A 27,094-nucleotide genomic window follows, 5' to 3' on the forward strand; every position below is an offset into this window, starting at 1 on the left:
GATTGCTCCATCTTGTTGCCAATGACTAGGTTTCATTGTTTTTGACTGCTGCATAGTATTCTATAGAGTACATGTCCCATAATTTCTTTATCCAGTCTACTGTTGATAGGCATTTGGGTTGGTTCCAGGTCTTAGCTATTGTGAATTGAGCTGCAATAAACATTAATGTGCAGATGGCTTTTTTATTTGCCAGTTTAATTTCCTTTGGGTAAATTCCAAGGAGTAGGATGGCTGGGTTGAATGGTAGGGTTATATTCAGGTTTCTGAGGAATCTCCAGACTGACTTCCATAGTGGCTTAACCAGTTTGCATTCCCACCAACAGTGAGTTAGTGTCCCTTTTCCCCCACATCCTCTCCAGCATCTGTTGTTGGTAGATTTCTGAATGTGAGCCATTCTCCTGGGGGTGAGGTGAAACCTTATTGTGGTTTTGATTTGCATTTCTCTGATGGCTAGTGATCTTGAACATTTTTTCATGTGTCTTTGGCCATTTGGATTTCCTCTTTTGAAAAATGTCTGTTGAGGACCTTGGCCCATCTCTTAAGTGGGTTGTTTCTTTTGATGTTGTGGAGTTTCTTGATTTCTTTGTAGATTCCGGTTATCAACCCTTTATCTGTTGCATAGTTTGCAAATATGTTTTCCCATTCTATCGGTTGCCTCTTCACTTTCCTGACTGTTTCTTTTGCAGTACAGAAACTTCTCAATTTGATGCAATCCCAAATGTTAATTTTGGCTTTGACTGCCTGTGCCTCCAGGGTCTTTTCTAGGAAGTCTTTGCCAGTACCTATCTTGCAGGGTTTCTCCAATGCTCTCTAATAATTTGATGATGTCAGGTCATAGATTTAAGTCTTTAATCCATGTTGAGTGAATTTTTATATAAGGTGAAAGTTAGGGGTCTTGCTTCAGGCTTCTACACGTGGAAATCCAATTTTCCCAGCACCATTTATTGAATAGACTGTCCTTACTCCAGGGATTGGTTTTGGATCTTTGATCAAATATAAGTTGGCTGTAGATGTTTGGGTTGATTTCTGGTGTTTCCATTCTGTTCCATTGGTCTATCCATCTGTTTCTATACCAGCACCATGCTGTTTTGATAACAACTCCCCTGTAGTATGTCCTGAAATCTGGTATTGTGATGCTTATGGCTTTGTTTTTGTTTTACAAGATTGCTTTAGCTATTCGAGGTCTTCTGTGTCTCCATATGAATTTCAGCATCATTTTTTCTAGATCTGAGAAGAATGTCTTCAGTATCTTGATTGGTAATGCATTGAATCTATAAATTTCTTTTGGGAGAATGGACATTTTGATGATATTGAATCTTCCAATCCATGAGCATGGAATGTTTTTCCATTGTTTGGTATCCTCTTCTATTTTTTTCTTAAAGCTTTTTAAATTTTCAACATACATTTTTAACATCCTTGATTAAGTTTATTCCAAGGTATTTGATTGTTTTTGTAGCCATTGTGAATGGGATTGATCTTAGAAGTTCTTCCTCAGCCGTGGCATTGCCTGTATATACAAAGGCTGTTGATTTTTGTGCATTGATTTTATATCCTGCTACTTTGCCAAACTCTTTGATGAGTTCCAATAGTCTCTTAGTAGAGTTCTTTGGGTACTCTAAATAAAGAATCATATCATCTGCAAAGAGGGATAGTTTGAGTTCTTCCTTCCCAATTTGTATCCCTTTAATTTCTTTTTCTTGCCTAATAGCTCTGACTAAAATTTCCAGAACTATATTGAAGAGCAGTGGTGAGAGTGGGCCTCCCTGTCTGGTACCAGATCTCAGTGGAACTACTTCCAACGTTTCCCCCATTCAATAGGATGTTGGCCATGGGTTTTTCATGAATTGCTTCGATTGTATTGAGGAATGTTCCTTGCATACCCTGTCCTGTTGATCTGTCTATCTCTGAGAGTGGAGTATTGAAATCCTCCAATACTATTGTATTGGAGTCTAAGTCTCCCTTTAATTCCCTTAACATATCATTTAAATAAACCGGTGCCCTGTAATTAGGTGCATATACATTGATATTCATTATATCTTCCTGTTGAATTGATCCCTTAATCATTATATAGTGCCCCTCTTTGTCTCTTTTAACAGTTTTTGTGTTAAAGTTTATTTTGTCTGATATTAAGATGGCTACGCCTGCTCTTTTTTCATTTCTGTTGGCATTGTATATCTTTTGCTAGCCTTTCACTTTCTGTCTGTATGCATCTTTGTTGGAAAGATGTGTTTCTTGTAAGCAGCAAATAGATGGGTTTTGTTCCTTAATCCAGCAGTCACTGTGAAACAGTTTATAGAGTCCCTTTCTTTGAATACTCTAGACGTCTAATGGACATTGAAAACAGATGATCCATATATCTCTTTGCTTCCATTGTTCCATATCATTAACCACCCAATGGTCTGAAGAACAAAAAAGCTAAATAAAGTCATAAAAATATCTAATGGACTTTTTGCACAGGCAGTACACCTTCTCTAACTATTGTCCCCTCCCTATTCATCGATATTCTTCTAAATGTTGTGGTTATTAAATTTTACCATATTATTTTGCATGCTAATAATATATATGGAATTATAGTTATGTTACATGTACACAGCCATATGCCTAGCTGTTTACAATGTAATTATACAGAACTTAGAAAAAGTTCTTGCAGACCAGCACAGAAAATTTCATTCACTTATTGTTTAACAGGACTTTATTGTGTGAGTATGCAATAAGAATGTGTTTTCATGGACAAATTGGTTTCTGAAATGTACATATGTTATGATAAATATTCCATGAGATGTTTTTTTTTCTTTGGATAAATATTTCTCTAAAATGAATTTTTCAGATTAAAATGTCCATGTATTGTAACTATTGGAAAAGATTGTTTACTTGTCTTCTGTACTGTGTTAACCAAACCTTCATCAGATGTTGTACAAGAATGTGTCACGTGCACAGAAATGATGAGACATTTTTATGTTCACTAATATTCTGAATAAAAATATTCTCAATCTTAAGTAATTGGCAACCCTTTGACATTAATTAGATTGACCATCTTTCTATATTTTTGTAGACTTTTAATATATTCTTTCCATTCCTTGCCTATTTTTGAGTGTCTTTTATTTTGTCTTGAAGAGGCATTTATAAGGGGAAAATCTTTTCCTTACCCAAATTAATAAGAACTTTTAAAAACTATTCATTTATTTAATCCAATTTACTTGAAGGGCAGAAGGTCAGAGAGCAAGAGGAAAGAGAGAGAGAGAGGGAGGGAGGGAGAGAGGGAGAAAGAGATTTTTCATGCATCCACTGGCTCACTCCCTAAATGCCCATAACCAGTGCTCGGAGATGCCACAGCCAGGATCCTGGAATTCTATCCAGCTCTACCATATGTGTGGCAGAAGCCCAGTTATTTGAATCATCACTCACTGACTTCCCAGGAACCAGCAGGCAGCTGCATCAGAACCTTAGTAGCCAGGACTCAAACTGACATTCTGATACAGCTTTCAGACATCCCAATCAACAGCTTAACCCCCTTTTCTACAATACTCACTCCAAGAACAGTTAATTTAATGTAATCAATCTGTTAAAATTAAATGCTTCCAGCTCTGGTGACTTATTAAGTAATCATTCTTCCACCACAAAGATGAAGTAAATACTCTCCAGGTTTATGTCCACCTAATTTTAATACCTTTTTCACTTTTTCACTTTATTTTTTTCACGATAATGGGCTATTAATGCAAAGAGCATAAATTTAATATAGTTCATTGGTAAAATTCTAAGAATATAATGATATATTCTCTTCTTCCCTCCTCCCTCTTCCTCCCTCCCTCTGTGGTATGCAGGGATGGGTCAACATTCGTCAATCAATCAATGTGATACACCACATTAACAAACTGCTGAACAAAAACCATATGATTATCTAAATAGATGCAGAGAAAGCATTTGATAAAATACAACAGACTTTCATGATGAAAACTCTAAGCAAATTGGGTATAGAAGGAACATTCCTCAACACAGTCAAGGCAATTTACGACAAACACACGGCTGTGTCCTATTGAATGGGGAAAGATTGAAAGCATTTCTCTGGAGATCCAGAACCAGACAAGGATGTCTACACTCACTATTGTTATTCAATATAGTCCTGAAAGTTTTAGCCAGAGCCATTAGGGAGAAATAAATCAAAGGGATACAAATTGGGAAGGAGAAGTCAAACTATTCCTATTTGTAGATGACATGATTATATATATAAGGGACCCAAAAGACTCCACCAACAGACTACTGGAACTCATAAAATGTTCAGGATAACTAGCCATCAGGGAAATTCAATTCAAAATTACAATGAGGTTTCACCTCACCCTAGTTAGAATGGCTTTCATACAGATATCAACAAACACAAATGCCAGAGAAGATGTGGTGAAAATTGTATCCTGTTGGTGAGATTTTAGACTGGTAAAGCCACTATGGAGGACATTATTGAATTATCTCAGAAATCTGAATATAGACTTACCATATGACCCAGCCATCCCACTCCTGGGAATTTACCCAAGGAAAATGAAATCAGCAAATAAAAGAGTTATGTGAGGCTTCTCTCACACTCCCCTTGTTCCTCTCCCTCACTCCTTCTCTCTCTCTCTCTCTCTGCTCTCTCTCTCTTCCCTCCTCGCTAGTTCCTCTCCTCTCTGTCTCTCTCTCATTTACACTCTCCTTCTCCCTCTTTTTCCTTCCTCGCCCCTTCCCTCCAGTCTGCTGGTTTTGCCAATAAACCCTTTCTCTTAAAAAAAGTTATCTGCACCTCCATGTTTATTGCAGCTCAATTCACAATAGCTAAGACATGGAACCAACCTAAATGCCCATCAACCAAAGACTGGATAAACAAACTATGGGATATGTGCACTAGGAATAATACACAGTGATTAACAAATGAAATCTGGTCAGTTGCAACAAAATGGATGAATTTGGAAAACATCATACTTAGTTAAATTAGCCAGTCCCAAATGGACAAATACCATATGTTCTCCTTTACCTGTGAGATTGAATAGAGCACCTAAAACGAAACCTGCAGAAGTGAAATTGACACTTTGAAAAGAGATGACTTGGGGACTGGTGCTGTGGCTTAGTGGGTAAAACTGCCACCTCCAGTGCCAAAATCACATATGGGCGCTGACTTGAGTCCCAGCTGCTCCACTTCTGATCCAGCTCTCTGCTATGGCCTGGGAAAGCAGTAGAAGATGGCCCAATTCCTTGTGCCCCTGCACCCATGTGGGAGACCTGGAGGAACCTCCTGCCTCCTGGCTTTGGTTGGTGTACCTCCGGCCACTGTGGCCATCTGGAATGTGAACCAGCAAATGGAAGACCTCTCTCTCTCTCTCACTCTACCTCTGCCTCTCTGTGACTCTGCCTTTTAAATAAATAAATAAATATTTTAAAAAAAGAGAAAAGGGGTGACTTGAACAGTTTTATTGATTGTTGTGGAACAGTTTTGTTTTTTGTCTTTTTTTTGTCTTTTTCTCTTCACACTATTTGTTGATCTCTTAACATAGAGTCAATCATATGTTTATAAAGTTAATTGAGGATGGATCTTAAGAAATAAGAGTAGGAATAGGAGAGAAACAAGGAACTGTAAAGCTCTATAGATCTGCATACATTCCTAAGGGCTAACTTCTTCTTCTTTTTTTATTTTATTTTTATTTTTTAATATTTTTTAATCTTTTATTTAATGAATATAAATTTCCAAAGTACAGCTTATGGATTACAATGGCTTTCCCCCCCCATAACTTCCCTCCAATCCGCAACCCTCCCCTTTCCCACTCGCTCTCCCCTTCCATTCACATCAAGATTCATTTTCAATTCTCTTTATATACAGAAAATCAGTTTAGTATATATAAAGATTTCAACAGTTTGAAGGGTTAAGTTCTAAGAGTACAGTTTACAACTTGTCATGGGACCCACAAATCCCATTAAGCAGGGTGGTAAAAATGTCATCTTAAGTGTTAAAGTGATCATATTAAGTGTCAAAATGAACATATAGATAGAATTAAGTGTTAAAATGATTACAAAAATAGGATAAACTTCTGAGTAATTATAATAGATAGAATTTAAAAGGACAGAATATTCCAACATGGAAGCAGTCAACACAGAAGACTCATAGAATGACAACAGGTTTAAGTGACACTCTAACCTCAGAATCAGCCTTTAAGGTTTCCTTGTCTGGCAGAAAAGCCCATGAGAGCATTTCAGACATGGAAAGCCAAAATACTGTGATAAAAATATTCTACATGAAGAATCTCTTCCAGTGAATTCCAACGGAAAGAAATGGCCATCAAAGAAGGATGTACTTTTCTCTAAAGTGAAGAGAGAACTTCTACTTTGCTTATGGCCTTGTCCAAATACTGTTGGAGTTTGTGGATTCAGAAGGCTTTCATAGCCTATCCAGCTCATGTCAAGAGCCTCAGGTGGTCACTGATGGCATACATAATAGTGCTAATTGTTAAATTTACAACAGAAGTCACTGTACACTAGCTCCTGGTACAGAACCTCTGCCCTCATTGAGTTGTATTATGAGAATTAACTATGATACTTGTTCTCAGTTTTTTTGTGTGTGTGCATGTGTGTGCAAATTGTTGAAATCTTTACTTAGTATAGAGTTGGTCTTCTTTGTATGAAGTTAATTGAAGATGAATCTTAATGGACAATGGACTGGGAATGAGAGAGGAGGTAGGAGATGCTGTGAGAGTGGGGTTGGGAGGGCAGATATGGTGGGAAGAATCACCATATTCTAATAGTTGTGCTTATGAAATTTGTACTCATTAAATAAAATATTCTTTGGGAAAAAAGAAAAGTAGCTCAAAATCAATTTAATATAGCTGATAATACTTTTCCATAATAAAAACAGTTGAAAACGTGATTATCTATTTTGACAGGTACCATCTGGGCTCAGCAGATACTAAGTTTGATTTATTTTGAGGGACATCGTAACAGAATGGAAAACTTGGAAACAGCTTTTAGAGTCCCTTTCTTTGAATACTCTAGACGTCTAATGGACATTGAAAACAGACCATCTCCACGACTCTTCACTTCCCATCTTCCATATTATTTAGCACCCAAAGGTCTGAAGAACAAAAAAGCTAAAGTAAGTCATGAAAATATCTAATGGACTTTTTGCACAGGCAGTACACCTTCTCTAACTATTGTCCCCTCCCTATTCATCGATATTCTTCTAAATGTTGTGGTTATTAAATTTTACCATATTATTTTGCATGCTAATAATATATATGGAATTACAGTCATATGCCATCCACAGCCATATGCCTCAGTGTTAACCATGTAATTATACAGAACATAGAAAAAGTTCTTGCACATCAGCACAAAAAAATTATTTACTTATTTATTGTTTAAAAGGACTTTATTGTGTGAGTATGCAATAGGGATGTGTTTTTCATGGACAAGTTGGTTTCTGAAATGTACATAGAATTTTGCTTTTGACCTATTATGCTATGTTCTCCTATACAAGCAATTTCTATTCTATTGGTTATTACAAACTGATTATATTGTCCTGTCAGACCATTTGGATTTAAATTTATATACATATTGACAATTGTTTCTTGATGCTGGAATTTTCCCATGTATTTTTATTAGTGCTTCATTTTTTTTTTTGACAAACAGAGTTAGTGAGAAAGAGAGACAGAGAGAGAGAGAGAGTTATAGGCAGTGAGAGATAGAGAGAAAGGTCTTCCTTCCATTGGTTCACTTCCCTAATTGCCACTATGGCCGGCGCTGCACCAATCCAAAGCCAGGAGCTGGGTGCTTCTTTCTGGTCTCCCTTGTGGGTGCAGGGACCCAAGCACTTGGGCCATCCTTGGCTGCCTTCTTGGGCCACAGCAGAGAGCTGGACTGGAAGAGGAGCAACTGGGACCAGTGCCTGGTGCCCCAACCAGGACTAGAACCTGGAGTACTGGTGCCACAGGCAGAGGATTAGCCAAGTGAGCCACGGCGCCGGCCTAGTGATTCATTTTCAATACTATTTTCACTTCTGTGTAATTTTACAATTTTTGTAATTAATTATATTATATCTCTGCTTACCCTTCTTTGAATGTTTATTATTTCCTCTACTTTGCTGCTATAAGAAATATTGCTATGGACATTCATCAGGATGTTGTTTGGACACGTGCACACCACTTTCCTAGGACCTACTTCCAGGAATAGAATCATAATGTCACAAGTACAGGAATACTCAAATTTATAGGATGGTCAACATTTTCTCAACATCAGGTGTACCAGCTTAAAATAAAGCCAGTAATGCATCAGTTCTTAATTTTTCTCTAGAAAATTTTTCCCAGATAAATTTCCATAATGAACTTTTTCATATTTTTCAAAGTTGTACATGCAATAATGAATCAAACTGATCTTCATTTGAATACTCATAATCATCAATTTTATGTACTACTTCCTGCTATGCTCTTCAGCTATAATTGTTTTTTTTTCTGTGAGGTGACAGTGTTTTTGCCCAACTTTTGATACTTGTTAATGTTCTCCTAAATTTGTTTTATATATACATATTATATATATATATATATACACATAATATATTTATATTTTGGATACTCATACACTGTTTCTATTGTTTTTTCTCTAAAATTTTGAAACTCTATTTGTGTTTTGGTAAGAATCACAATTAATGTATGAAAATATTCTTTTTTTATTTTAAATGAGTGTTTTCTTCTTTAAGAAATTCTTTCAATTCAAAGACCACAAATTTTTTTGTTAGTGTGGATGCCAATGATTTAGTGCATATTTAAATCACTCATTTAGTAATTAATGTTTTGTATGATGTGAGTTTAAAAAGAAACTTGCTTTTCATATAGACAATTATTTGTTCCATTGTAAATAGTTCATTTTTTCAGTAATTTTGAATGTTACCTTCTCTATACATCAACTACAACATGATACTTATAAAAAGTAGTTAATACAGGTTTTATGCAATCTAAAATGTATTATTTATGAAGTCTACAATCCATACACTTGTAGATATTTATCTTAAAATTTTAAGCACATGTGCAAAGTCATGGGAATAATTTCCCTTTAAACTTTTATTTAATAAATATAAATTTCTGAAGTATGGCTTAGGATTACAGTGGCTTCCCCCCCATAACTTCCCTCCTACCTGCAACCTCCCCATATCCCGCTCCCTCTCCCATTCCATTCACATCAAGATTCATTTTCAATTATCTTCAAATATAGAAGATCAATTTAGTATATATTAAAGATTTCAACAGTTTGCACCCACACAGAAACACAAAGTGTAAAGTGCTGTTTGAGTACTAGTTATAACATTAATTCACATTGTATAACACATTAAGTACAGAGATCCTACATGAGGAGTAAGTGCACAGTGACGCCTGTTGTTGACTTAATAATTTGACACTCTTGTTTATGGCATCAGTAATCTTCCTAGGCTCTAGTCATGAGTTGCCAAGGCTATGGAAGCCTTTTGAGTTCACTGACTCTGATCTTATTTAGACAAGGTCATAGTCAAAGTGGAAGTTCTCTCCTCCCTTCAGAGAAAGGTACCTCCTTCTTTGATGGCCAGTTCTTTCCACTGGGATCTCACTCACAGAGATCTTTCATTTAGGTCTTTTTTTTTTTTTTCCAGAGTGTCTTGGCTTTCCATGCCTAAAATACTTTCATGGGCTCTTGAGCCAGATCCGAATGACTTAAGGGCTGATTCTGAGGCCAGAGTGCTATTTAGGACATCTGTCATTCTATGAGTCTGCTGTGTATCCCGCTTCCCATGTTGTATTGTTCTCTCCTTTTAGTTAGTATTAGCAGGTGCTAGTCTTGTTTATGTGATCCCTTTGACTCTTAGACCTGTCATTATGATCAATTGTGAACAGAAATTGATCATTTGGACTAGTGAGATGGCATTGGTACATGCCACCTTGATGGGATTGAATTGTAATCCCCTGGCATGTTTCTAACTCTACCGTTTGGGGCAAGGGCAATTGAGCATACCCTCAGTTGTACTTCCCCTCCCTCCCTTATTCCCACTCTTATATTTAACCAGGATCACTTTTCAGTTAAATTTAAACACCTAAGAATAATTGTGTGTTAATTACAGAATTCAACCAATAGTATTAAGTAGAGCAAAAAGGTTACTAAAAGTGATAAAATATTAAGTTGTTTATCAACATTCAGGACAAGGGCTGATCAAGTCATTGTTTCTCATAGTGTCCATTTCACTTAACAGGTTTCCCCTTTGGTGCTCAGTCAGTTGTCACCGATCAGGGAGAACATATGATATTTGTCTCTTTGGGACTGGCTTAATTCACTCATCATGATGTTTTCCAGATTCCTCCATCTTGTTGCAAATGACCGGGTTTCGTTGTTTCTTACTGCTGTATAGTATTCTATAGAGTACATGTCCCATAATTTCTTTATCCAGTCTACTGTTGATGGGCATTTGGGTTGATTCCAGGTCTTAGCTATTGTGAATTGAGCTGCAATAAACATTAAAGTGCAGATGGCTTTTTTATTTGCCAAATTAATTTCCTTTGGGTAAATTCCAAGGAGTAGGATGGCTGGGTTGAATGGTAGGGTTATATTCAAGTTTCTGAGGAATCTCCAGACTGACTTCCATAGTGGCTTTACCAGTTTATATTCCCACCAACAGTGGGTTAGTGTCCCTTTTTCCCCCACATCCTCGCCAGCATGTATTGTTTCATTTATTTGAACACTCTTTGTAATGGCAAACTAAATTGATAATAGCATAACTTTCCATCACTAATATATGAATGAAATAAATTACTATGCATTCATGTGATGAGTAATGATGCAATTATTAGGTAAAGTCTAAAAGAATAAGTAAGAACTCTTAAAATTTTTTCTTAATTCTATCGGCAGGTTATTTATGTCTACAGAAATCCAAAGGATGTATTGGTCTCTTATTTTTATTTTTCAAATTGGTTAGAGACACACGAACCTACAGACACCATAGGACATTTCATGGAAAAGTTTCTAGTTGGAGAAGGTAATTGATCATTTATCAAGCAATATGTTTAGGAGATAAAACTATCATTTGGCAAAATTCTACAGCAAAAGGTTTATCTTCATATTCATAGCAAATATTGTAATCCTAGATCTCAGAAAATAATAGAAAAAAATAGAGACATGTGTTTGCAGCTTGAGAATGTGAGAAAATAAAGGAACTTGCCAGAAATGTATATTCAAAATCAGATGTTTAACTAATTTCTTGTGATTATTTGCTACATATATGGAGTAGCAATGTTGAGGGAGGTTAGTATGAAAATCATGGAAATGTTCCCCCAGAGCACTAACCATTTTATAGATTTAGATGAGCAGTAACAGGAGCATAGTTTTGATTTCTGAAGTTCCAAAGGAGTAAATAAATAATAGAGTGTTCTAAAAATGAGTGCAATATAATGACTTTGTAAATCAATCTTTCTCATAGTGGTTGGAAGCCTTTGGTTTGATCATATCAGAGGCTGGTATGAACACAAACATGATTTCAATATTCTGTTCATGATGTATGAAGATATGAAGAAGGTAAGGTGAGAAGGTTATTTTCTGAAATCAGTTCACTCAAATATTTGTTTTCTTTTAGTTTCAGAAAGCTACATTCTTGGAGACATTCTCACACCTAATCTTGCTTAGCCTTCTTTCTAGGTTTCTAATGTCTTCCCCCTCCCTTGATTACTGGTCCTCTATAGATCCCTCTTCCACTGAGCAGTCACCTTTGTGATCCCTTCCTATGTAATCACCTACAGCAAGAAAGGCAACTTCCTGACCTGTATAAGTTAATAAAGTTTAAAGGAACACTGGGCAAGAAATGACTATCAACATATAGTTAATTATTGCCATATATAAGTGTACCCTCTGATGCAAGTTCTCTTGTGTTTTAAACAAATTGTGAACCACAGCTTTCATGTGAAATCACAGAAAGACTAAATGCTGGCAGACAACTCAAAATGCTCTCAAAAAAACACTGTGTAAGTCAAATTAAACTCAGTTGAAGGTCACTGCATTGTAATCAAAGAGGATGTATTGATTGACTCATTACATAATAAATTCATTGATTGACTCAGAAATAGTCAATGTAATGGACACTGAATAAAGAGGAAAAAAGGGGATTGAGTTTTTTATTCATGAAGCTCATAATCTTTCAGAAAAGACAGGTAATCACCAACCAAGGATAAATATATTCAAATTGTGGTATGTGTGGATAAGAGAAAAGATCTGACATAGCAAACACAATACTAACTAGGTAAATCCTCTTGAATATCTCCATGTTCTACCTTTAATACCTTGTCATCTGATATGATTTTCCTCTCAACTTCCATAGTGCAGCCTGTTTTGAAAGTATATTTGATCGATGTGTTTGGCTAGCCTGACAAAAGAAAAACACTGTATAATAGAATGAGAATCTTAAGATAGAGCTTGTTCAATTCAAGTTTTTCAGTTTTTAAATCTCTTTCTATAACATGCTCCCAATTTTCTCAAGCAATTAGATGGCCATAATAGTTGGAATAGCTTTTGATCTTCCCTTTTCTGTTGCTTCCATTGTAAATATCTTGGTAATTTTGCTAATACTGTCTTTACCTCCTTCTCCAAAGATAAAGTCATCATGGCACTGAAATTCAAGGCAATTTTGGCAGAGAAGTTTCCAGGTTTCTCCTGATTGGAGGTGATAGCGTGAGGACCACAGAGATTGTACAGAGTTGTTTTCTACTTCTCGGTCTCAAATGTCCAGGAGTCAGTAATTGTAATGGAGTCATTGATAAGTGCAACATTCAAATTTTCATATTTATATGGTTTTATGATAAAAAGGTAATTTTTAATGTAAGTGAAGATAGGGCTAATGTTAGGAAAACACTTGCAAATTGGTGCCTCCTTACACAGGGCACCAAAATGTTAGGAAAAGAGGCACAGAATGGAGAGGAGGCAATGTGCAATTTTACAGTTAGACCGAATTTATTCAGAGAAAATAAATTCGTAGAGGTGGGTGACCAACTTCCCACATGCACATTGATAGAACACTTGGCAGAAGTCCTTGAACCCCAGGGGCTGGACCTTTTTATATTCAGTTTAATGTGATGTTTTCTTAATTTTTTCTGCTTGATCACTATTAGTTTATAGAAAATAATCTGATTTTGGTGCAGATTTAAAATCCTGCAATGTTTCTGTTTCTTTCAGGGGATATCATTAACTTCTATTTACACATAAGATTGTTACCTATTACACAGATACTTTTACCTCTTTCTTTACAATTTAAGTGCCTTTCTAATTCCCAATTGCTAGGACTAGTATTTCCAGTATTATGTTAAATAGAAGTGATAAAATTGTGCTAGTTCCAGAATTTAGATAAAAATATTCCATAACCTTTCTATTGAGTATAATGTTAGCTGTAGAAATTTTTACATTGATGAAGATTACTTCTGTCTCTAATTTATTGAGTTTCTTGTTCATAATATATAATTAGAAACTGTGATATGCTTTTCCTGCATCATTTCAGATAATCACATTTCTCCTTCATTCTGTACATGTGGAATATTAACTTGATTAGGCTTTTCATATTTTGAATCAATTTAGCACTCAGTGGAAAAAATACATTAGAGCACAGGGCATGTTAGGCTGTAACTCATGCTTTCTTCATAACCTAAATAATTTTTCACACCCATTACTGTTTCAGGATTTCAGAAGCTCTGTGCTTGAAATCAGCAAATTCCTTTCGAAAAATCTGAGTGAACAGGATGTGGATGCTATGGTTAATCAGGCTACATTTGAAAACATGAAGTCTCTTCCACAAGCAAACTATACTAATACTATAGAAAGATATGCTGGGATGAGATTCCAGGAAGGACAGTTCATGCGCAAAGGTGATGTTCAGTTGTGTATCAATATAAATCTGTGATTTGTCCTCTAGGAGAACTCATCAGGGTTTCCCATATGTCTGTCCAAGTTATGCTGACACTTAAGACTGAACAAGTAGCAAATCTCCTAATCAAAAGCGGCTCAGAGGAGTTTCTCAGGAAAACTAAATGTTTTAGTACACACCATGACCATTGACCCTTGCTCAATAAATAGTATATTCTTTCTTTCTTGGCCACATACATGTTCCTTCTCTTGAAAATTACTTAGCAAATGCTGTCTAAAGGAGGTAGACATTTTGCACTAGGATAATTCCTTTTCCTGTTTTTATTTATTTTTAATGGAATACTCCAGGATGAAAACTCACTATGTTATTTTACGTTGGAGAAAAATCTTGAATAGTAATTCTTTTTTTATTTTTTTTATTTTTTATTTATTTTTTTGACAGGCAGAGTGGACAGTGAGAGAGAGAGAGACAGAGAGAAAGGTCTTCCTTTGCCGTTGGTTCACCCTCCAATGGCCGCCGCGGCCGGCGCACCACGCTGATCCGAAGGCAGGAGCCAGGTGCTTCTCCTGGTCTCCCATGGGGTGCAGGGCCCAAGCACTTGGGCCATCCTCCACTGCCTTCCCGGGCCATAGCAGGGAGCTGGCCTAGAAGAGGGGCAACCGGGACAGAATCTGGCGCCCCGACCAGGACTAGAACCCTGTGTGCCGGCACCGCAAGGCGGAGGATTAGCCTATTGAGCCACGGCACTGGCCGTAATTCTTTTTTATTTATTTATTTATTTTTTATTTGACAGGTAGAGTTATAGACAGTGAGAGCGAGACAGAAAGAAAGGTCTTCCTTCCATTGGTTCATCTCCCAAATGGTGCTATGGCTGGCGCTGCACCGATCTGAAGCCAGGAGCCAGGTGCTTCCTCCCAGACTCCCTTGTGGGTGCAGGGACCTAAGCACCTGGGCCATCCTCTGCTGCCCTCCTGGTCCATAGTAGAGAGCTGGACTGGAAGAGGAGCAACTGGGACTAGTTCCCGGTGCCCCAACTGGGACTAGAACCTGGGTGCTGGCGCCGCTGGCAGAGGATTAGCCAAGTGAGCCACCTCGCCAGCCCAAATAGTAATTCTTTAGGTGTCAGATTTCTCCCCCATAAAATTTGGAATGATATTCAATTAACTTAATTCTTTGAATTCTATTATTTCAAAAATGTGTTTTTCTGTGCTCCTGTTATGTGCCAGTAGTTATTGTTAAGGAGAATAGACTTCTAGTGGCCGGCACTGTGGCATAGTGGGTAAAGTCACCACCTGTAGTGCCAGCATCCCATATGGGCACTGGTTCAAATCTCAGCTGCTTCACTTCCCATCCAGCTCTCTGCTATGGCCTGAGAAATCAGTAGAACATGGCCCAAGTCCTTGGGCCCCTGCACTCATGTGGGAAGACCTGGAGGAAGCTCCTGGATCCTGGCTTCAAATTGGCACTGCTCCAGCCATTCTAGCCAATTGAGGAGTGAACCAGAGGATAGAAGACCTCTCTCTCTCTCTGTCTCTCCTTTTCTCTCTCTCACTTTCAAATAAATACATAAATCTTTAAAAAAAGATGAATAGACTTCTTTACACAGCAATATCCCAGAAGTTTAAAATTTTAATATTTAAGAATTTAATGTATAGCAATTTAAATATAATTTGAAATTGTTATATTATATTCTTTAATTAAATAAGAACTTGCCATTATCATGATTTATATTACTTTATAAGTAACTATGCAAATTTCCTAATGAAACTTTCCTTGATATTCATACTTAAAATATTTCTACTCCTTCTTCAGTGCCATTTATTATCAACTTCTCCCTATCATTCCCCAGCTCGATCAGAGGTAATGCATTTCTCATACCCATAATAGCTTGATATCTGTCCATAATGTAAATGCTAATATTAACACAAGAATATGAGAATTGATTGTGTCTAGTTGTTATGATTTCCTTTTTAAATTTCATAATGATTATTTCAAAGTTCTACCTAAAAAAATCTATGGCAGATTTTACACATTAACCTAAATAGTTGAAAGCTTTGGGAGTCTCATCTTTACATTTAAAACTGAACAAATACTCATATGTATTATGAACTATATTATATAAGTAGTTTACTTAGTATGATGCTTTTCAAATAGTAAATTTAATTGTTAAATTGCTCATATTGGAGCAGGCATTTACTCTAGTGGCCCAGATGACCATATTCCACAGTGGAAAACCTGGGTTCTATTCCAGGCACCAGTTCCTGATTCCCACTTGCTGTTAATGCAGACCTGGCATCAAAGGTAGCTCAAGTAATTGAGCTTCTGTTAGCCACATGGCAGACCTGGTCTGTGTTCATTTCTCTAATGTTATTCCACCTTGTCATAGAGAGCATTTGGGAGTGAAGGAGTATTTGGAAGTTTTTCTCTCTCCAACTCTCTGCCCGCCCCCTGCTCTCTCTTTTTGTCTCTTAAATTAAAAAAAAATTCTAAATTTCACAGAAAATTGAATTTAATAGTATTTTTTATTGTGACAAGTATTATTGGAGCTTCCTGAACAGTTTTTCATGAAATAAATTTTCCAAGAAATTTTTGAAAATCCATCATAATTACTGTTGTTGCATTCCTATGATCCTTTCTTAGCTTATCTCATTATGTGGAAAGGTGATACATCAAAACCTAGGTAGATCTAGCAGATATTAGTATGGCTTAGAGAAGAGATTATAATAGCATGGGGTAATGTTTATGCTGACATTGTTACTTCTTTCTGTTCTTAATTCTTAGGTACAATTGGAGATTGGAAGCATCATTTGACTGTGAAGCAGAATGAAAGATTTGACAAAATATTCCAGACAAAGATGAAAGATTTTCCTTTGAAATCTATCTGGGATATAGATGAGTAGAATTATACTCACATTGAAAAGTAATCATAACGTGTCACTTTCTTTCAATTCTTAATTATACAAATATACTCATAAATAAACTGAGTAAAATATTCTTAGTAATAGTAGTTGCCATGAGTTCTATGGGAAAAAAATTGAGAAAAAAGTTTACTTATATTCAACTAGTCAAACTGAGGATTTAAACTCAGATTCAGTCAATCATGGAAATTTTCAAAATTAATAAATTAAATTGATTTCAGAGATAGCATTATCACTCTGCATAATAATAGATAGAAAAAAGCATTATGGCATTGTTAATCTCTTAAGAGTGCAAAAATGTAAAGCATAATTCAAGAATTGAAAATGTCTGCAGGAAGTGTTTTGTGGTATATATTTTTATTTTTCATCTATATTAAAGTAAGGATCAATAAATCATAAAAATTTTCTTTATCCTTTTACTTCAATTACAACCTCTTTTTTCAGAATATATGTGAAAATAGAAATATGATTTAAGTGGAATAAATCAATAATCTATAAATATATATGTTTTTAATAATTTAACTTTTCAATTTGCACTAAATATCACACGTATTTTTCTATGGTATAAGAGGGAGGAAAGTTTCATTATACTCTTAAAATTGTGTATATGAACACATGAATTAGTTCTCTTTATATAAGTAAAAAGCAAAATAAATCTTTAAAAGATTTAAATAACTTTAATAAAAAAAAGTTTTCTCTAGCATATATCACCAATTAAATTAGTTTTACATATATTTAATATTTTAATATTTAGATAGTCATTTTTAATTAACTGGGAAAATAAAGCAAAATTACATAAAATTCTCAGATGGAAGAAAAAGTATAGCATGAAAGCAGTGGAAGAAACTTACAAGGTTCAATGGATTGAGGCTAGTATTGTGGTGTAATATATGAGAATAGCTTGGAAGTCCTGGCTCCTGGCTTTATCTGCTATTTCCAGCTGTTGCAGTCATTCCATTCAGGGAGTGAAACAAAGGAAGGAATATCTCTCTAATAATATAATTTATAATAGTCTTCAAATGCAATAAGCCAAATTTCCATGTATACTTATGTAAATAAGTAAGTTATGTCATTAATATGATGAAACACAAAACAGCACAGTAAGTAAAAGTATAAATAAGTAAAAGTTGTCTACGAAACTAGAATAAATAAAAATTAACTACTAAGTAAGAAAAAGTGAAGAAATAATAGCAATTAGAGCAGAAAATTGAAATGGAAATTGGATATTAATGATCAAATCAATGAAACAAATAGCTGGTTCTTTGAAAGAATGCATAGAACTGGTAAACCTGTGTAAGGTCTAAGAAGAAAAAAGAAAGACACAAATTAATAACACAGAAACTTTTTCTTTTATTTTACAGGTAGAGTTATAGACAGTGAGAAAGAGAGACAGAGAGAAAGGTCTTCCTTCCGTTGGTTCACACCCCAGATGGCCGCCACTGCCGGTACTGCGCTGATCTGAAGCCAGGAGCCAGGTGCTTCTTCCTGGTCTCCCATGTGGGTGCAGGGGCCCAAGCACTTGGCCATCCTCCACTGCACTCCCAGGCCACAGCAGAGAGCTGGACTGGAAGAGGAGCAACCGGGACTAGAACCCGGCACCCATATGGAATGCTGGCACTGCAGACGGAGGATTAACTAAGTGAGCCATGGCGCCAGCCCTAATAACACAGAAACATTTAGAGATTGCCATTGTAAGTTCCCTGAATATTAAAAGAATAATAAAGGAACATGAGTAGCTCTATGCTGACAACTATGCTAAGAAGATGAAATGGAACAACTCCTTGAAAAATACAACTTACCCAATATCATACAAAGGGACATAGCTCTGACTAAATAAGGAGCAATTAAAGATATAGATTACTAATTAATAATTCTTAAAAAACAACACATTTTTTCTGATAGAGTTTCACAAGCAAACTATACAAAATAGAAGTAGGAACATATCATAAGCCATGCTATGAAGCCAACATTACAATAGTAACAAAACATACAAGGAAATTACAAGAAAGAAATACTACAGAATATGAACATAGAGAAATTCTCAACAAAATAGTGTCAAATTTAATCCAGCAATTCATAAAAAGAACTGTGCAGTGCAGATAGACCAGATTGTTTGATATTTGAAAATTAATTAAGGTAATCATCATATTAATAGGATAAAGAACAGTGATCATATGATTATACCAATGCATACACAAAAGTATTTGAGAAAAACTATTCATGATAAAACGTCAGCAAACTATGAATAGAAGGGAAATTCAGTGGTGATGCAAGATGGCTGAATAGGATAACTTCAGCTGCTTTGGCATACAAAGGAAGGAACATATGTCAGGTAGTCTGATGGAAATTTTTTATGAAAACCTGAAAAATCAATGATGATTCCATGGGAAAAGAGAAGAGAAGATAGAGACACAATGGCAACAAGGCATATGGCACAGCCAGTGGCTGGCTATGAGCTGCAATCTTATCACTTCAAGGTAGGAAGAAATCACCACTTACCCCACCACTGGCAGTTTTAGCTGAGAGAATTCCACAGTCAACAAAAGACTTTTACTTCAATTGGGGTCTGAGTAATAGTGGGCCCTGGAGCAGGAAAGTTTCATTGTTCCCTCCCCTCCTCCACTCCCACAGAGTGCCATATTGGGCACTGAAAAGTCATGCAGCATGTCCCTGTCCTGCTCCTACCAGAATCAGAATCAGGGCAGCACATGACTGGGGCAAAGGACAAATGCCCTGCATCCTACAACTGTCGGAGTTTTGGGTTGTTAGTCCCAGAGCTATGCTTGTGTACTCGATTTTACAGGAGAACTCAACTTAGCTTCTGGGGGCTAACACCAGAAGCAGTCCATAACAATTTCTGTCCTGCCCTGGGACATCTGGATAATATCCATTATACCCTGCAACACCAGGACAGTAACAATTAGTTTTAAATATCTGGATGTCCCTGGAATCTACACTGCGGGCCCAGGGAAGAGCTTACCTGCATTTCACCTCTCTGGACTCACATCTTCCAGAGCAAAATCTCCTGTATAACTTGAAGTCACTCTGGGACTGGAGCAGGGATCAGTTCACATCCCCCAGTGTCAGGATTAGGGGTGTTGGTGTTATAAGTCACAGCATCAGTTATACTCTCCAAGCAGGACTTAAGGAAATGTCTATAGCATCACACAGTCCTAAAGCCTCAGCAATAAGCTTCCCCAATTTAAGGGAGATATGAGCATCCATATATTCATAAGTGCACAGTACTGCAAATACATATGATCAGAAAAGAACCTCACCACACACATTATAAATTCCAAAAGTAAAACATAAGAGTGTCCTAAAATTTGCAAGAGAAAAATGTCAAGTGAACTTTAAAGTAACTCCCATAAGATTGACAGCAAATTTCTCAAGAGAAATAACAGTCCAGGAGACAATGGAGAAAGAGATCATTCAAGAAAAAACTGCCATCCTATAATACTTCACACAGTAAATCTCATTCATAAATGAAGGTGAAATAAAGGCCTTCCAAGACAAGCAGATATAAAAGAATTTGTCAATACATGCCCACATTACAAATGATACTTGAAGATGTATTATACATTTTTAAATTAGAGGCAATCATCAAGGTGAAACAGTATGAAGGCAGAAAACTTCTTAGGAAAATAGCAGAGGAGAACAAAGCAAACAATAGAGGGCCCGCGCCTTCGCTCACTTCTTTAATCCTCTGCCTGTGGAGCCAGCATCCCATATGGGTGCAGGGTTCTAATCCCCGTTGCTCCTCTTCCAGTCCAGCTCTCTGCTGTGGCCCTGGGGAAGGAAGTGGAGGATGGCCCAAGTGCTTGGATCCCTGCACCCGCATGGGAGACCAGGAAGAAACATCTGGTTCCTGGCCGCCTCGGATCGGCGCAGCATCGGCTGTGGCGGCCATTTGGGGAGTGAACCAGCAGAAGGAAGACCTTTCTCTCTGTCTCTCTTTCTCACTGTCTATAACTCTACCTGTCAAATAATTAAATTTAAAAAAACAATAGAATATTTGTGGGAAAATGCCCTATTTTGTTACTTATCAATAATAACTTTGAATGTAAATGGACTAAATTATACAAGGAAAAGATACATACTCTGAATGAATAAGAAGCACAATGTATCAATATGCTGTCTACAAAAAAATAGGACACCAATTTTATAATGCAAATTTAATGTATCTAATGGTTGACATAAAATCTTTTTTCCTATTTCGATCTTGCTTCTTCAATTTTTAGTCTCAGGAATCCTTATCTGTTCAGCTGATTATACATTCTACTGGCTTTCACAAACAAATGTCTTAAAATTCTATTATTTTGTTCTCTAGAAACACAATGTGGCTTTAAAAGTTTGGAACAAATTTATCTCTTCATACAGAATATAAAACACTTACGCCTTTTCCCATCAGTTCTTAGGTAGGTAACTAAGCAATGAAGCAGGCAGCTCACAAAGCAGTAAGACAATGACTTCCAGTAATACTCAGTGCATATATTGTGTCTAAACAGAACTCATGCTAAACTTTTTGTTCTATTCTGATGGCTGTCATCAGTGAAACCAGTCTCTTGGAAAGAGGAAAAAGAAAGTATAATCTACAGATATTGCCTTTATTTTGCAACTCTTAATGTAAGACTGAAGATGGTTCAGGTATTTGGCACAGTGATTAAGATACTGCCTAGGACAACTACATCCCATATCAGAGAGTCTGTTTCCAGTATTGGCTACTCTGCCTCCAATCCAGCTTCCTGTTAAAGAACACCTTGAGAAACAGTGGATTTAATACTTGGAACACTGCAACCCACTTGGGAGACTGAGATTGAAATCTGGGCTCCTGGGCCATGTACTCACTGTTGTAAGCATTTAGGGAGTGAAACAATAGATGTAAAATATCTCTCTATATACCTTTCTCTCTCTCTTTCTCTCTCTCTCTTTCACTCTCACTCTCCCAATCCCCCTTTCAACCAGAATGATTATAAATATTTTTAAAAAAAATAAAATAAGACAATAATTAAATATGCCTCCCTATTCAAAGCATGATTTTCTTTTTATTGCGAGTAACAGAAAAGAAATCTGATGACCAACTTAGAGAAAAGGAACATGTACCAAAACTCCTGAGGAACCTCAAGACTGGAATAGAAAGAGAGAGAGAGAGAGAGAGAGAGAGAGAGAGAGGTGAACCAATGGAAGGAAGACTTTCCTCTCTGTCTGTCTCTCTCACTGACTAACTCTGCCTGTCAAAAAAAATGGAGTAATATGTTACTGACCAGAACATTCGCATTAAAAATATTTCCACTTTGGGAAATTCTGCGGAAATATTTTTATTGTAGTGACTATAAAACTTACTTTATAGATTTTGGATAAAAGTAATAAAGATACTTATATTTCAAATTCTTCTAGTAGAGGAATTTGAAAACTTGGATCAATAAGGAAACATGCAAAGTTATAGTCTTTAAAGTACAGCAATTAACAATCAACTTCCTTTTTTATATTCTGTCACTGCTCAGTGATGTGCTATCAAACCATGTCAATATTTATTCTTAAATTAGATGTCTGATTTTTTTTTCATTATTCATTGTGCAAGATAGTAGCTGATGGGGAATTAAAACAAGACAGTTTGGAATCTTGGCACAGCTACTAGCCAATAAGGTGATGAAGGTTTGATCTGCTTGTACAGCTATCTTTAATTTCCAGTTTTAAAGGAGTTATCACTAAATGATAAGAAGGGGTAAGAATGGATCATATGACATATATAAAACACACAACTGCTTTAAAAGACAAAAATCCTGAATAATGACCTTTGTATTTTCTCCACATTTCCTTTGTGATATCAAAGTAATTTAGACATAACTTCTCAATAAAGTTTGCAATATACTTTAAATTTGTTGGTTTGCTTCTTTGCTGTATGAAAAGTTCACTGGAAAGTGAAGCATTCATAAAATAATTTACTAAAACCACAGCTAACTAATTTGTAAGTATTAGCATAAATCTTCAATTACTATTTATGCATCTGAAATATATAATTTGATTATAACACAGACTCTAATGTTAGAGACATCCCAAAATATAATCACTATTGCAGAATGTCTACTTTATTTGCATAAATTAAAATCGGTAATTAATATATTCCTTAAATATGTACATCTATATATCTGCACATGTGTTATGTAAACTCTGAGACTATGCAAACATAAATGTGGTAAATTATTTAGTGTTACTTAATTTTAAAGGTAAGAAATTGAAATCTAAGTCTCAACCAATAGTCATTATTGTGACTATTTCTTTTTCTTTTTCTAGCTAGATTTTTTTTTTAAATTTAAATAACTAAAGCAACAGCCTTGGCACAGCAGAGGGAAACTGGGTTGGGGTGTATGGGAAGTGGCAACAGTGTGGCCTGAAGGGGCAGGGTGGAGAGTGACCAGGTCACAGTGGACTCCCAAACCCCTGAGTCAGGTTCAGCAGTCATGGCTGAGGGAGAACCAAAAAGGAAACCTGTTGAAGTGAAATGGACACTATGAGAAACAGTGACTTGATAAACCCTTGTCCTGAATGTTGATGAACAACTTAATATTTTATCCCTTTAGTATTTTTTGTTCTACTTAATATTATTGGTTGAAATCTGTAATTAACACACATTTATTCTTAGGTGTTTAAATTTAACTGAAAAGTGATCCCTGTTAAATATAAGAGTGGGAATAAGAGAGGGAGTAGATGTACAATTTGGGACATGCTCAATCTGACTTGCCCCAAATGGTAGAGTTAGAAACATGCCAGGGGATTCCAATTCAATCCCATCAAGGTGGCATGTACCAATGCCATCTCACTAGTCAAAGTGATCAGTTTCAGTTTACAATTGATCATAATGATAGGTCTAAGAGTCAAAGGGGTCACAAACAAGACTAGTATCTGCTAATACTAACTACTAGAATTAAAAAAGTAAGAACAATCCAATATGGGAAGCAGGATACACAGCAGACTCATAGAATGGCAGATGTCCTAAACAGCACTCTGGCCTCAGAATCAGCCCTTAAGGCATTTGGATCTGGCTAGAGAGCCCATGAGAGTATCTTAGGCATGGAAAGTCAAGACACTCTGGCAAAAAATAAATAAATAAATAAATAAACACCCTAAATGAAAGATCTCCGTGAGTGAGATCCCAACGGAAAGAATGAGCCATGAAAGAAGGAGGTACCTTTCTCTGAAGGGAGGAGAGAACTTCCACTTTGACTATGACCTTGTTTAAATAAGATCAGAGTCGGGGAATTCAAAAGGCTTCCATAGGCTTGACAACTCATGACAAGAGCCTAGGGTGATTACTGATGCCATAAACAAGAGTGTCAAATTGTTAAATCAACAACAGGAGTCACTGTGCAGTTACTCCTCATGTAGTATCTCTGTCCTTAATGTGTTGTACAATGTGAATTAATGCTATAACTAGTGCTTAAACAGTATTTTACACTTTATGTTTCTGTGTGGGTGCAAACTGTGGAAACCTTACTTAATATATACTAAATCGATCTTCTGTATATAAAGATAATTGAAAATGAATAGTGATGTAAATGGGATTGGAGAGGGAGCAGGAGATGCGAGGGAAAAGTCACTGTGATCCAAAAGCTGTACTTTGGAAATTTATGTTTATTAAATAAATGTTAAAAAAAATAAAAAAACTGGCCAGCGCCGTGGCTCAACAGGCTAATCCTCCGCCTTGCGGCGCCGGCACACCGGGTTCTAGTCCCGGTTGGGGCACCGATCCTGTCCCGGTTGCCCCTCTTCCAGGCCAGCTCTCTGCTGTGGCCAGGGAGTGCAGTGGAAGATGGCCCAAGTGTTTGGGCTCTGCACCCCATGGGAGACCAGGAGAAGCACCTGGCTCCTGCCATTGGAACAGTGTGGTGCACCGGCCGCAGCGCGCTACCGCGGCGGCCATTGGAGGGTGAACCAATGGCAAAAAAGGAAGACCTTTCTCTCTGTCTCTCTCTCACTGTCCACTCTGCCTGTCAAAAATAAAAAAAAATAAATAAAAATAAAAAAATTAAAAATTAAAAAATAATAAAAATAAAAAAACTATATTCCTAATATATGTACTCTGTCTTATCTTACTGAAAAAAGATAAGTTAAACCAGGGCAAAGCAATTTTTTCTAGAGAGAAAAAGGCCATATATTTTGTCAGTTGACTTAAAAATATGTGTAATTGTAACTATCCAACCTGGGTAATGATTTCCAAAGTGTATATGCATGTATTTTTCTCATATCATAACTGTAGTGTTCAAATGTTTATTATGAGAATACATTATTCTTATACTTTACAACCACATTTAAGTTCTGTGAATGATCAAACTGTCTGCATCATAAAATGTTACTTTTACAACATATGTAAGAGAAAGAAAAGTGAAAATGTTGGAATAATAGCATTTTATATCATTTAAGTACTCAGGCATAAGAAGGCTGAAGAATGTATCCAAATACAAAATGCAAAATGAGGTTAATATCTAAGTATATTGACAAAAATACTAATAAAAATAAATAAAGGTCTGTAAGTTTATGATGTCATGCCATTCTTATCATGGACTTTCATAGATACTGTGAAATAATACCATTTTTCACATAAATTCTGAGACAAAGAGACTTTATGGAAATTATCACTGCTCACATAACTAGTAAGTGCAAGGACACAATGGAATCCATGACTCCACATCTCCAGATCCTCTCAATGGACACTGATGGGTTGGATCATATTCAGCAAGGAAAAGAAAACTCATAATAGTGCTGTAGATGTAGCCAAGATCTTCAGACATGTGCCAGAAAATTAAACATAAGGGTGAGCAACTTCTTGAGTTTTTTAGGGCTAGCAACATTTTTCAGTTCACAGGTTGGATTGATCCTGTGATTAAGGAAGTCCTCAAGGGTATTTTTACCTGTGTAAAAACACAAATGTTACTGTTGCTCTTAATCTTGAGCATTGTTGGGATTCTCAAAAGTAATAGTAATGTCATGGGTAGACAAGAAAGAATAGGCAAGTTTCTTTAATATAATGCATAGTATCATTGATAATGAAGTGCTAGTGAGCTATGGCCTGAACAGAGTTACTCCATGTTTCCCTGAGTGTACTCTATTTTTTTTTCTAACCAAACGACTGCTGTCTACTCAAAAACTAATCTTGTAAGAACGCTGTCTCTAACATTGGTTTACATTAAGTGCTGGAAAACCCCCCAAGATAAGTGTAATTTGCTTGCTGTAGCTTCTGCAACAAATAATTGGCTTTGTAATTAACTTGCAACAAGATGTGATTTGATCCTTTATAAACTCACCCCTGAGCTCAATTCGGGCTACCTAATTTGGAGAGCGCATGCTCCAGTGCAGCTGCTTTCTGAAATAGATTCCATAATTTGGCACTGACCTTTACCATCTTCTGTAACTTGTTTCTGAATATAACATTTGGAGACCCCTCAAGATCGTGCCCACAGGCACTCTGTTCAGATGCCTAAGGGTGAGTGGCCTCTGTCTGGCTGCCAGGCTCAGAGAAATCTCTAGGGTAAGTGCCCCCTGAGATGTCCCAGGGTCCTGGAGATGTCTTTGGAAACCTCTGACAGCTGGACTACAGACTCTGCCAACCGGCTTCATTTTCCAGTGTTGATTAGTCCTGAAGTAAGTCTCACTTTCCTGTTGTCCTGGCAATTGGTTCATCTGGGAGAGTGGAGCACTGGACGCAGTCTGAACTCCCTTCCACGGACCCCCTAAGATATTAGCGGGAGTCCACTATTTCAGCTCTGGTTAATGGGCCGTTTCTGGTTTGTCCTGTCATTTTTGTCTCTTCCTCTGCTGACTTCTGGAGGACATTGCATAGTTCTTTCCAGCCATGTTGTCCTTTGACGTCAGTCACTGACCTTTGTTACCAAGGGACACTCTAGGAATTTATTCTTGTGAGGTGTCCTTTATATCTTTTTTTTTTTTTTTTGCTTTTCTTTTTTTTTTATTTTTGACAGGCAGAGTGGACAGTGAGAGAGAGACAGAGAGAAAGGTCTTCCTTTTCCATTGGTTCACCCCCCAACGGCCGCTGCGGCTGGCGCACCACACTGATCCGAAGCCGGGAGCCAGGTGCTTCTCCTGGTCTCCCATGTGGGTACAGGACCCAAGCACTTGGGCCATCCTCCACTGCACTCCTGGGCCACAGCAGAGAGCTGGACTGGAAGAGGAGTGACCGGGACAGAATCCAGTGCCCCGACCGGGTCTAGAATCCGATGTGCTGGCGCCACAGGCAGAGGATTAGCCTATTGAGTCGCGGCGCTGGACGTTTTTTGACTTTTCTTATCTGCCT

The 27,094-nt window shown here is 36.8% G+C and overlaps 1 protein-coding gene across 1 annotated transcript in view; it reads left to right on the forward strand.

Moving 5' to 3' along the window:
• The window catches only part of LOC133756637 (amine sulfotransferase-like), a 76,009-nt gene extending 59,242 nt beyond the window's left edge, over window positions 1-16,767 (forward strand). The window contains exons 5-9 of the mRNA XM_062187252.1: window positions 6,900-7,108; window positions 10,876-11,002; window positions 11,444-11,538; window positions 13,682-13,868; window positions 16,649-16,767. Of these exons, the coding sequence (XP_062043236.1) occupies window positions 6,900-7,108; window positions 10,876-11,002; window positions 11,444-11,538; window positions 13,682-13,868; window positions 16,649-16,767 (737 nt within the window). The remainder of the gene's footprint in view (window positions 1-6,899; window positions 7,109-10,875; window positions 11,003-11,443; window positions 11,539-13,681; window positions 13,869-16,648) is intronic.
• Window positions 16,768-27,094: the final 10,327 nt, after the last annotated feature.

The sequence above is a fragment of the Lepus europaeus genome, chromosome 3, assembly GCF_033115175.1.
Source record: "Lepus europaeus isolate LE1 chromosome 3, mLepTim1.pri, whole genome shotgun sequence".
Taxonomy (NCBI): Eukaryota; Metazoa; Chordata; class Mammalia; order Lagomorpha; family Leporidae; genus Lepus; species Lepus europaeus.